The sequence below is a fragment of the Phalaenopsis equestris genome, unplaced genomic scaffold (assembly GCF_001263595.1).
Source record: "Phalaenopsis equestris unplaced genomic scaffold, ASM126359v1 Scaffold000264, whole genome shotgun sequence".
NCBI lineage: Eukaryota > Viridiplantae > Streptophyta > Magnoliopsida > Asparagales > Orchidaceae > Phalaenopsis > Phalaenopsis equestris.
In genome coordinates this window covers 288,739-300,897 of record NW_018164706.1, presented here as the reverse complement: position 1 = coordinate 300,897, position 12,159 = coordinate 288,739, and the positions used below count along the sequence as shown (strand labels likewise).

Here is a 12,159-nt window from a genome sequence, read left to right as displayed (position 1 = left end):
GTTTCTCAGATTGTATGATTTATTTGGGTTAATTTGAAAGCAACTCGGGGCATTCAACTTTGTGCACTATTTTAAATGGCCCGTATTAAAATTCAATACGTAATGCTAGTTTTTATGTTTAATTTTGATGATTGTATGTTTATTTTTGATAAGCTATTATTTTTTAAATGGCATAAAAACTTCATTTAACTAAATCCTGTTATAGCTGCCAAACAATTTCTCAAGATTTACTAGGATTTCCTAACATATAAAACAATTTTCAAGATTTAACCCCTTCAGGATTTGATAAATCTGGATTTACAGGATTTACTAAATCCTACTTAAACTAAATCCTACTTGCAGCCAAACAGCCCCTAAAAGTGCATAAACAATCTTAGAGGATCATTATAATAGGAATCTTCCATAGACATTAGGGCAAATACATATTTTATTGCAAGAATATCAAACATTTAACATGAATACAAAGATAAACACATACAGTTTTAGAGGTAAGTGATCTCTCCCAACAACCTATAATTCGAGAGGTGGAAAATCTCTTCCAAAGCCTATCTCTAAAACTCATAACAATAATATCATGCATACCTAACCCAAAATCTATTAGAGTCTACTTATATTAAACAATAAAAAATAATAAAAGACGAAATTGTCCTTAAACACACAAAAGATAAATTTTTTTTTAAGCTAAACACCAACATAACAATACTCCTTTCCCAAAAGATGCCTTGTACTAAATGAGGAAAAAACTGTTGTGAATCAAGGGGTATAGTTTCCACTGTATATCATCTGACAATCCTTTCCCTTTAATCAAAAATTCATAGTGCCCCTGATGAATTTGAAATGTCGTCTAATGCACATCCTTCGACCACTTACAAATCTAATGATCTCCTCATTTCGAGTCAATCTTTGAGAATATTGCAACCTCAAATAGCTGATCTAATAGCTTAATGATGATCAGAATCTTTGTCAACTCTGTATCATGTGTCTCTTTCATCACTGTCAACTTCAATCTCGTTTGTTTCTATTTGTTCAAGTCATATGAATGTCATGTTGTTTCTTCCAAGTGCTACCACTCGAGTCCCCTCCTAATTCAATTGCTCGATACTACAACTCTTGATCCATCTAAAGTAGTAATGTTGCCCTAATGTCACGTGAATTTTTCTAGCTGCTACTACTCGTATCCATTCCCGACGACATTGTTCGATCCTCTATCGGGCAGAAGCGATTCTGTATGATCCCCTATAATTTTTCTCATCTAAATCTACGCTCGAACTACCCCTCCATGGACGAGAAATGCTCATCTATTTTTGATCTAATATGACTCATCTCATTCTCTAATTTCACCTCCAAAGCACCTAATGTCTTTACTGTCATCGCTCCTTGTGCGGTTTCGAAACTTGCAATCCTATGATTGGCTTCCCAACTAACTTGAATCCCAATAGAAATGCAACAATTCTGTTGTTGGCTTCCCATATTGCAAGAGGTTCCATCACACCTGATTTGGTCACTGGCGTCTAAGATCTTGGATCATGAGTCTTGTGATCGGACACCACGATAACACTATCGTATGGTGAGGACGAAGCAGAAGGAAGAGAAAAATTGAAGTTTTCGGTCTCTGTAGGCCTCAATCCGCATGTGGCCATCTTAATTAGCTCTAATCGCAACTATGTTCGCGAAGACAGAAAGAAAACATGAGAAACACGTGAGTTACGGATCTTTATACGCCGTGATTGCGTCGATCCCGTCGGTATTCACAGGAGAAGGAAGACGCAATCCCATCGTCGCCCTCCCCGTAAGTTAAACTCGCGGCTCTATTTCAGGACGAAGAACAGTAGCAATAGCAGAAGCGGGAGAAATAGACGAGTTTTAGGTCTTTGTGCGTTGCGATCATGTCACAATCCCATCGTCGCCCTCCCCGTAAGTTAAACTCGAGGCTCTATTTCAGGACGAAGCACAGTAGCAATAGCAGGAGCGGGAGAAATAGACGAGTTTAGGTCTTTGTGTGTTGCGATCATGTCGTGGCTTTCCTTGTATGCTGCGGACAAATTGTGGCCTCCCTACTAGCGATCGTATCGCAAGATTCGGTCACACAGGGATCCCTTGTCGATGCTTCATAGCTATTTCTCACGCAAACAATGACTAATTCTCACGCTAGTAGTGATTCCTTGGTGATCTCCCAGAAATCGATGCTTTCATACGACTTGATACGAATCTTCCACAGAAATTAATGCATATACATATTTTGTTGCAAAAACATCAAATATTCAACATGAATATAAAGATAAACACCTACAATTCAAGAGATATGCAATCTTTTCCAATTCCAACAATTTGATAGGTAGGAAATCTCTCTCAAAGCCTAACCCTAAGACTCACAACAATAATCTCATGCAAACCTTACCCTAAATCTATTAGAGTCTATTTATACTAAAAATAATAAACAATAAAAGACAAAACTGTCCTTAGACACACAAAAGATAAATTTGGCCTTAGGCTAGACACCAACATGTCATATTATTATAAACTGAATGCACAAATGTTCAAAATATGTGAATTTTTAAGTTGTTTTCTTTATTCTTTTCTTTTATTATTATATATTTTGATTTTATGGACTGCAAGCTAAGACCTACAAAAGAATGAGTTATTTTGTGGCCTTCAATTATAGGGGACGACGATTTGTTGTATTTGTCATTCGCTTTGTGGATAATTAATAAATGTCACTCTCCAACCAACAACAACATCGTATGTTACGAAGTAAGACTAAGAGCTTTTTAGGAGGTGCACAAATGCATAGCATATTGGTTGAAAACAAAATGAATAATCCCAATATGCTAATTTCATGCACCCATCCTGCACCTAATACTGATGACCCTAACAAAACAGATTCATTAATGATATTGTTAGACCGACAACGACGATGCTTTTCGCCACACCAAGCCAGCCAAATAATTTGAAGACTTGTTTTAGGCGTAAGGCCAAAATGACAATTTAGCGATTTATTATTTATTCTTTATTATTGTTTGATATAAATAAGACTTAATAGGATTAAGGTTATAATATGTGATTGTTATCTTGATTCTTACGATTAGATTAAGTTTTAGGAAAGGTCGCCAACCTCTCGAATTGTAAGTACTTATCTTTTATGTATTCAAAGTTGTATTGCTTTAATTTGGTATCGACGTAATAAATTCTTTTATTTCTGCCCTAATTTCTACGCAAATCTGTCTTGTTTCCTATCAAATTCATATCAACGCTCCAAGTCATGTGTCTCTTCCATGCCATGCAACTCGATCGAGAATCTCAATCCTGCATCCTGTATTGCCCAAGCCATGATCTTCAATGTCACCAAGACCTTGCACAAACTAGGGTTACCGCTAAGCACCACTGTCCTGTCTTACTCCTGGAACTCCAATTTAAGAAGTTCTTAATTCATTTTAATTTCCCATAAAGACTGCAACCATTTTATACTCATATTACGTCAATGCACCTTAAATCCTAAGGAAGAAAATTAATCATCACTTGAATACGATGCAGTGTCAAAATCACCCCTATAAAAACTACTCTGCTCCTCTCTACATGTCTCACCCCCATTATGACTCAAAAACAATTTATGCCAACCCTCTCACGTCTCAATTACATTACTGCTTGAGTAGAGATGAAATTGTGGGTGGCCCCACTATCCACCAACACCACTATGTCCTGCTCTTCGATATGTCCCCGAAGTTTCATTGTATGGTTCGGTGTTAATACCCACCACCGAGTTCAATGAGACTTCCACCAAATTTTTCCATATCCAAGTAATAGTATGACTTCCACCATAACCTCCTCTATTTCTTCATCCCCTACCTCCTCGTCAAATACTGTGAGTACTTATAAGGTCCGATCCTTGCCACATTGTCCTAGGACAAACTTCTCGTCACACAGAAAACAAAATCTGTTAGCTCACTTCTCCTAAATCTCTTTCTCTGTAAGGCATTTGAAGATCGTCATTCATCATGGCCCATTAACTGTCCCGTGAAGTCTCCCGCTGGAATCCCATTGTTTGGATTTTTAGTATCATCTTGGTTGTAGCATTTTGATATGGAGCTCCAATTATGTTGCTCTTATTAGCTTGTTATATTGTATCTTTATCCACAACCAACTGCACTAAGTCCATTAACTCCCCCAGTCCTCGTAGTCTCAGCAGGCAAAGCGTTGCTTGAATTTCTGGACTAAACCCATTCATGAAGTTTCCTTCCAACACTTTTGTTATCCCTCTCAAATAGCCAAATAACATGCATCTTAAATTTCTCCATGTAAACCATGACGGACCATTCTTGGGCCAATGCAAAATATTACATGTCTAAATCCCCTTCACATGTTCTGAAATGCTCCAACAATCGGTCATTGAATTCTTCTCATATTCTAATTAGTTGACGCTATTCTCTACATTGATAACATGCTAAAGCCTTCATTTCAAAACCCAGAACCACCGCCATAAATTTTTCTTCCTCCGTCAGCCCATTAAGAGCAAAGTATCTCTACAGGCGAAAACCCCAACTATAAGCATCCTCTCCTTCAAAGATCAACATCTTCAACTTTCTTATGAATGAGTCCCCTCCCCAAGTTTCTTGACCGAAGTCAGTTGGCCCATGAAGCAGGGGTAGGGTTCCCTTCCTTGACCCATATTAATTCACTTCTTCCATAAGTCTGGCTCGCCCTATAATCTGCTTGCACATCCCCATAGGCTCTCAAATCACCTTCCGCCCAAGAGGCAGAAACAGCAAAAGGCATTGGCATATTGGATGCAACCCTCTACCAATGTCCCACCCACAGTGATTCCCTATTACAAGCCAAAATCTTTCAAATCGACTTCCTCCTGCCCATAATCACAGATCATCCCATTCCGTCTGCTGGCACTTGTTTCAGCCATTTGGATGTAGTGTTATTCCTTTTGAGTGTTGTCATTTGAATCCGCTCCTCATTTCTTCGCCTGACCCGAGGTCCAAATCTGCTTAAGATGTGAAGTTGGTCTGATGTCATGTGAGTCATTCTGGTTGCTAACGCTCGCATCCACTACCGATGTCGTCTCTCGATCCCACTGAAGGCAGCAGCGAATTTGTGTGGAACTTAGCAATCTTCTTTATCATTTTATTTCAGAGCCATGAATCCACCCTTGAACAACCACAATAAAAGAATGCTCCTCCATTCCAAATCAGAGTTGACTCACCCCTTCCGCTAATTTTTCTCCAAAGCATCTACTTTTTTGGTCGTCATTAATCCCAAGAGGGTTTTAGATCATGCAAATTGACATCCCTTCCTTAGCCTTCTAGGTAGCATGAATCACGACTGTATGGGAGGTTGTAAGCCATAATCCCATCTTGGCTTCCAAGCTGGCTCGAATCGAGATAAGAACGACACAATCCCATTTTCAACTTCTCACATCACAGGGTTCGGTCACTAGGACGCGACGTGATACATTGCGATCCCTTCTTTGCCGCCGTGCAACTATATCGATTTGAAATTCCCATATGATCCCGATCTCTAGGTTTAGAGTGGAACAGTTGTATGGTCGCAATCTTGTCATTTGCTTCCCAGCCAGCCACCCTGTACACTACGATCCCTTCATATCTTCTTAGCTAGCTCGTGATACAGTCAGAATCGTAAGTTCGAACCTTTACTCCGCGAGCCTCTTCCCATAAATTGAATGCTCTAATAGCAATTTCATAGGAAACGAGACAGATTTATGTAGAAATTAGTGTAAAAATAAAAGAATTAATTGTGTTGATATAAAATTAAAGTAATACAACTTCGAATACAAAAAAGATAAGCGCATACAATTTGAGAGATAACGACCTCTTCTAAATCCTAAATCTAACCCTATGATTCAAGAAAACAATAACATAACATAATCATGATCCTATTAAGACCTATGTATAGCAAACAATAATAAATAATAAATTACTAAAATTTTCTTTTGACCTTGCGCCTAAAATAAGACATTCAATCATTTTATTGGCTCTTTCATTAAGATTCATATTGTCTAAACCTTCGTTTTGATATCACTTTTGTCGCGACTTGACCCATGACTTAGAATTAACCAAGATGGGAATGGGCAGTCGAACGATGAAAATAAATTTTCCAGTTTTCTGTCATTTTATTTATATCACTAATAGTTATTATCAAAAATATAATTGAAAGAACCACTAATAAATTGAATTAAATTAACAATACAAAAAGGTTACCTTTCAGGTTGTCACTCACGCCTTCTGTAAATATTATCTCTTCGTCTATTCATCTTATTTAAAAACTTAAAATCTGAAAAAAAAAATATTAAAACAACATAATGAATTATCTAAAGATAACACAGGACCAATCACATTTACAGTAACCTAAGGAAAAGAAAGTAACATACAAGTTGGTCATTCATATATTATTATATGAGATCTAATAAAAATCTAATATACGTGTCTATGATATTTACTCTATGAGAATAATCTAAAACATCTATATGCATTTACTTTTACTGTACACTTAAAGATTTAAACTTAACTTTACTTTTATTTTATATTCTTAACATACACATTTGTCTGTTTAAGGATCATCGTCAAAAAAATTTTAAAAACGCCCTTGGTCGATATTATACTGTCGGCACAGCTATTAGCAATCTAAACATCACAATTGTCTGGAGTGATAAGTTGTCTTACACATTTGTCTGTTTAAGGATCATCGTCAAAAAATTTTTAAAAACGCCCTTGATCGATATTATACTGTCGGCACAGCTATTAGCGATCTAAACATCACAATTGTCTGGAATGATAAGTTGTCAACTCACCGCTGACCAATATTCTCCACTCAGTACAGTGGTTAATGATCACATCACAATTATCTGAAGTGATAGAAAAATAACTGACGTTCTCTGCCCGAACCATAAGGTGGTGAACACGTAGTATGCACATGCAAGCATTCATATTTACCTTACTTCATTCTTTGATATCATACATTCTTTTCTTATAAATTCATCTACTTATGAATAAGTGCACATTTACTAGAATCAAAATGACAGACACCAGTCTAATACTTTCATAAATAAATCATTATGCAATTGTTTGTACACGAGTGTTTTCTAAATGTCATATAATGATATGTTATATGCATTTCTACTTAAATCTAAAGATCATGTAACCTAATATATATGTAGCTCTACTATAATATAAATGATATTCAATAATCAAATTACCCTATAGGATATTCATTATGAATCTATTTACTATGCATATTTTTCTATATAATATTATGAAAAATCTGTTGTAATATAAATCTTATTGAAATAGATCATAAGTAAAATCAAACATACATCAAGAAATAATGACAATGATTGCAATTTAAAAAGATAATTACTCACTTGACCAATAAGAGACTTTTGTATGTGCTCATTCCTTCACTTAATCACCTTGTTGATTTTCTATAAGTTATTATTGTCATTCAATTAAGATCTATAGTATTTTCAAAGTATATATTAATTTAAACATTTAATCACTTATAACAATTAATAAATCATTAACATATCTCTAACCACTTCTTTCTCCTTTATGAAAACTTTTCAATCCAAAATTACTATTCCTTTTTGCATCAAGAGTTCCTCAATCTAGGATTTTTAATTCATAATGTTAATATTAATTTAATAAATTTTAACTAAAATAACTTATATAAATAAGAAGTTAAACTTTATCTCCTTCACTACCGTCAAACTAGGGGTGTAAACGAGTCGAACACGAACGAGCCCAAGCTCAGCTCCTGTTTGGCTCGTTTATATTTCAAGATCAAAAAGTGTGTTCGTGTTTGGCTCGTTTGCTTAGCGAGCCGAACACGAGCCTTTCACGAACAAAGGTTTTGACAACCCTAATCATTTGACAACCCTAATCATATATTAAAATATAATTTGAATCTAATTTAATAATTTTTATTCTATTTCCTTAATTAATACTTATAAGTGATTATAAATCTTTAGAGCCTTGTCGTCAATTAAGTTTTTTAAAAATACTACTCATCAAATATATATATATATATATATAAAATTGATCACCACCCACATAGGGTGTTTTTTGTGTGTTTTTTTTGTGGTGCGGGGTCGTTAACTTAGCGAACGAGCCTAACACGAGCTTCTTAGACAGCCCTACGTCAAACCATTGCTCCAATCCAAAAAGCCTTCCATATCTGATTTTTGATTTCAAATTCACTTCAAGTTAACATTTAAAATATAAACTTACATATTTATATATATATATATAATTCTTATTAAATAACTTAACTAAAAGTATTAAAACTCGCTTACTTAAGGCTCGGTTCGGCCTCACCCTTACCCGCACACAAGCCTCCTCTCCTACTCCTTCGCTCAAACCCTCACGTAAGAGACACTAGGCTTCTGCTTCGCTTGAGATGTCTCCCACACGAAGCCGCGCTTTGCTCAACGGCAAATGAAGCTTCCTCTTATTCCTACACGATGCACGCGTCGTTCATTTCTTCTTCCCGCAAGTGGCTCTGTTTCTCCTTCTCCTTCTCCTTCGGCGAAGGCATGAGCTTCCCTCCTGGAGCCATTCGATTTGCCTCCACACGCAATTCTTCCCACTCCCCCCCTAGCATACAATGCGCACACAAGGCTACTTCCCACTCACAGCATCGCTGCTTGCATGCAAAGTGGAAGACATGCTAGGCTTCAGGTTGCCCTCCCAACATGATTTTCTTGCACTCGACAGTGACACGCACAGGATCCTACTCGTGCCTCGTGCCATCACGCCTTCAATGGCTTTGTAGCTGCAAGAAGAAAGCCCCACACCTCTCCTCCTCCCCACACTATCATGGCTTCGTCTTCCTCGTCTCTAGCGCCGACAGCAAAGTATGAAATTGACGCAATCTTCTTCTAATTCTTCTTCCTTCTCGCTCTCTGACTCTCGCTATCCTCTCGATCCTTTTGAATGAAAGGGCTCCTTCCTCATCTCCTAAAGGCGAAACCCGAAGAGATAAGCCTAATCAATTTTTTTATATATATATTTTTTTTTTCAGTTATTAATTTCTTCAAGCTTGCTGAGTGCTAAATGCTAATATGAGTAAATACTCTCTTACGTATAGGAACTTGAAAATAATATTTCGCTGATCCAATTAGTTCTGTTACCATTCACTAATATAATTTCCATAGATGGTAAAAACATCATTTTGTCAAGTTTGTCAAGCGCACCTCAGAATTCCACAGTTAGCTGCGCTGTCTCCAATTTCTTTTTTTTATTTCTAACGAAGCTGTTTAATAATTATTAAAAAATGGACAACTTATAACCAACTCTCAGATCAACCAATTCTGAAGGCAGTTCCATAGCACGTCATTCAACAGAGAAAAAATAAAAAGAAACGGAGCAATTGAGCTAGCCTAGGACCACCCAATGATATAACCCGAATAATGCATGGATCAAATATATATGTGATGACATTTTTCAAGAGAAAGATGCAAGATTACAAAATGAACCTAGTAGGTTGTAGTTCTACACGTTCAATATCTCCTTAACATAGGCCATAGTTCTACACGCTCAATTTCCTTGGCATCTAAAGCTACAAATGACATCAAAGGTTCATTTTTTTCTTATTTAAACATGTATGCAAGTTGTTGGCTTGGATTAATTCTTAGAAACATGCATGATAAAGCACCATTGTTTTCCATGTAAATAGACAGAAGGAGAGCACCTGGATAACAAAGTCAGAAGGAAGTTGTCCTTGTCCAGATAGTTTTGGTCGAATTCCCGAGTATCCTGGTTCGAGTGATCCATCTCTCAAATTAGGAAAATACTTTCTTATTTCAGAATAAAACCTGCTTGATCGATCTGAGTTCACTGAATAGTCAAACCTGGAACAATCATAAACAATAGGTTCAATATCTAAGCCGCTTGTTCTGTTAGATCAAAAACGATCACTATATTGAAGTTTAGACCAGATCCAGCAATTAATTTAGTTCTATGGAGATGATGGTTTCAGTAACGTCAAATCAATATGAGAGATATAATCCAGAGAATAAGATTTAGGGGGAAAAAAGGCTGACATGACAATTAAATCATCATAAAAATATTCTTGGTAATGCGTAACACTTGGCAATCCAAAATATATAAATAATACAAACCAAATACCAAAAAGCCCGATATATGAAGCACAGACATACCACTGCAGCTACGGCAGCATAAGAAAACTATTAAAAGTATGATACACACACACACACAATGTTATATTTAATAAATTATTAATAAAAATATATAATTTATAAATATTTCCATTAAAATCATTACCCAGTGAAGCGTACAAGCATATTCATAAGCTTCACAAAGAAGCTTAACAATAACCAAATAGAAAAAGGAAACACTACCAATGATAAGAGATATTTTATCACGTGACAAGTGTCATTGGCAAACAGCAATCCAATATAAGCATTCATTGATCATTACCAAGTCTCATATATTTTATGCCTGTCATGATCTGGGCAGGCTGTTCTTGTGTGCCCGTGTGACATGCCAAGCCACGCCCAGATCATGACAGGCCATGTTTGACTTACATCAGAATCTACTTTTACCTTGAAATAATTGCAATATAATGCTGAGTGTGTCAAAATCTTGTCTGGCATCAAAGATGTATCAACAAGTGTCCAAAATGAACACAAAATTATTTGAAAGTATCTGTCTCTTAGAATAAGATCATAACCATATTCATCATCATCAATTTATCACTTGCCTTATCTTCAATATTTAGCCTGTGAATTTTAAAGCTCCATTGATTCATCATAAAAATTAATAGGAATTCTAAATTTAGACATGATGATAAGATATTAAAGTGGATACTCACACAACGCTTAAAGCAAAGTTTAAAACTGCACAATTAGATATTAAAGTGATTCTTGTCTGTGTAGTAAGGCATAAGCCTCGAGGTGTTTAAAGAATTGCACAAATAAGTATTGTACTGATAAGCCTCGAGGTGTTTAAAGAATTGCACAAATAATAAGTATTGTACTAGGTTCAAAGTACATAATAAGTAGTATATTGACATTCTAACTTATAAATAGGTTAAAATGTAACATATTAACATCCTAATATGACAAAAGTAATAAATTATTCAAAGTAAGAAGTGACATGAAACATTCAAATAATAAATCATAAAATAAAAACTTATATAAATATCAAAGACGTAATAGCATAACAATTCAAAATAGATTAGATACAAATAAATAGTCTATCCTACATTCCTAGTGTCATCCTTCAAAGAAGGAACATAATAAGCCATCAATGTTAGAATTCCTAAATTCAAAAGGCCTCATTATTCTTATCACTTACTGTTTGCCTCCCTCACCTCATCCTCAAATGTATCGATGTTATCTCATTCATTCTCATCTTAAATATAAATCAGCTTCCGCTTATTTAGTCAATATAAATTAATAACAATATTTATTAGAATTTAAAACAATGAATATATTGATAATAACAAATTTACTTGCATCATCAATTGTGTATTGTATAAATAAGTAAGAAATATTATGAGGCTTATTTTACTGCATGATTATTTTTAAAAAAACTTAAATCTAATCACACACGCCTCAATGAAGCTGATGTCGGGCCCGTTTGAGGCAGTTTGAAGTGCGGGGTGTTTTTGAAAACGTCGCGGTACCGTTTGAATCGTGTGTTTTGCCCGTTTATCCGAAAACGCGGTTGCATTTTTACACTAAACGCAATGTTTTTGAAAACGCCGCGGGGCCGCGTTTCAAGATAAGTTGTTTATCCTGAAACGCAAAAGTTGCCCCAAACGCACCCTAAGTCTCATGTAAAGCTCAATGAAGACAAACCTCACTGTAAGTTTTTCAAAAAAAGTGTTAGAACAGGCCTCATATCATGCAATTTAAAACCATGCGCTTGATATATGTTCTATGAGTATGTTATTTCCATCCATAAAAAAATGATCTCAACTTTGATTATTTGGAGTATTTCAATCTGCTATTATAATTAATATAAAATGTCAGAGACTATTGACCCCAATACCCGCTCCATAAGTCGACCTGATCAAATGTTAAAAAAATAAAGTATGAAGGTGCAGTATTGCAGAAGACGGAATCGTAACACCTTGATTGCAACTTAAATCATCTGAACATCACCCATTTCCTAA

At 35.7% G+C, this 12,159-nt stretch overlaps 1 protein-coding gene across 3 annotated transcripts in view; it reads right to left on the bottom strand.

Moving 5' to 3' along the window:
* LOC110024641 (L-2-hydroxyglutarate dehydrogenase, mitochondrial) overlaps positions 1-12,159 on the bottom strand; it is a 33,124-nt gene that overhangs the window by 12,057 nt on the left and 8,908 nt on the right. For 2 of the 3 annotated variants that reach the window (XM_020724721.1, XM_020724722.1), the window contains exon 4: positions 9,709-9,868. In XM_020724721.1, coding sequence (XP_020580380.1) covers positions 9,709-9,868 — 160 coding nt within the window. Of the gene's footprint in view, positions 1-9,708; positions 9,869-10,607; positions 10,760-12,159 lie in introns of those variants that run through there. The other variant, XM_020724723.1, reaches the window with a different exon arrangement.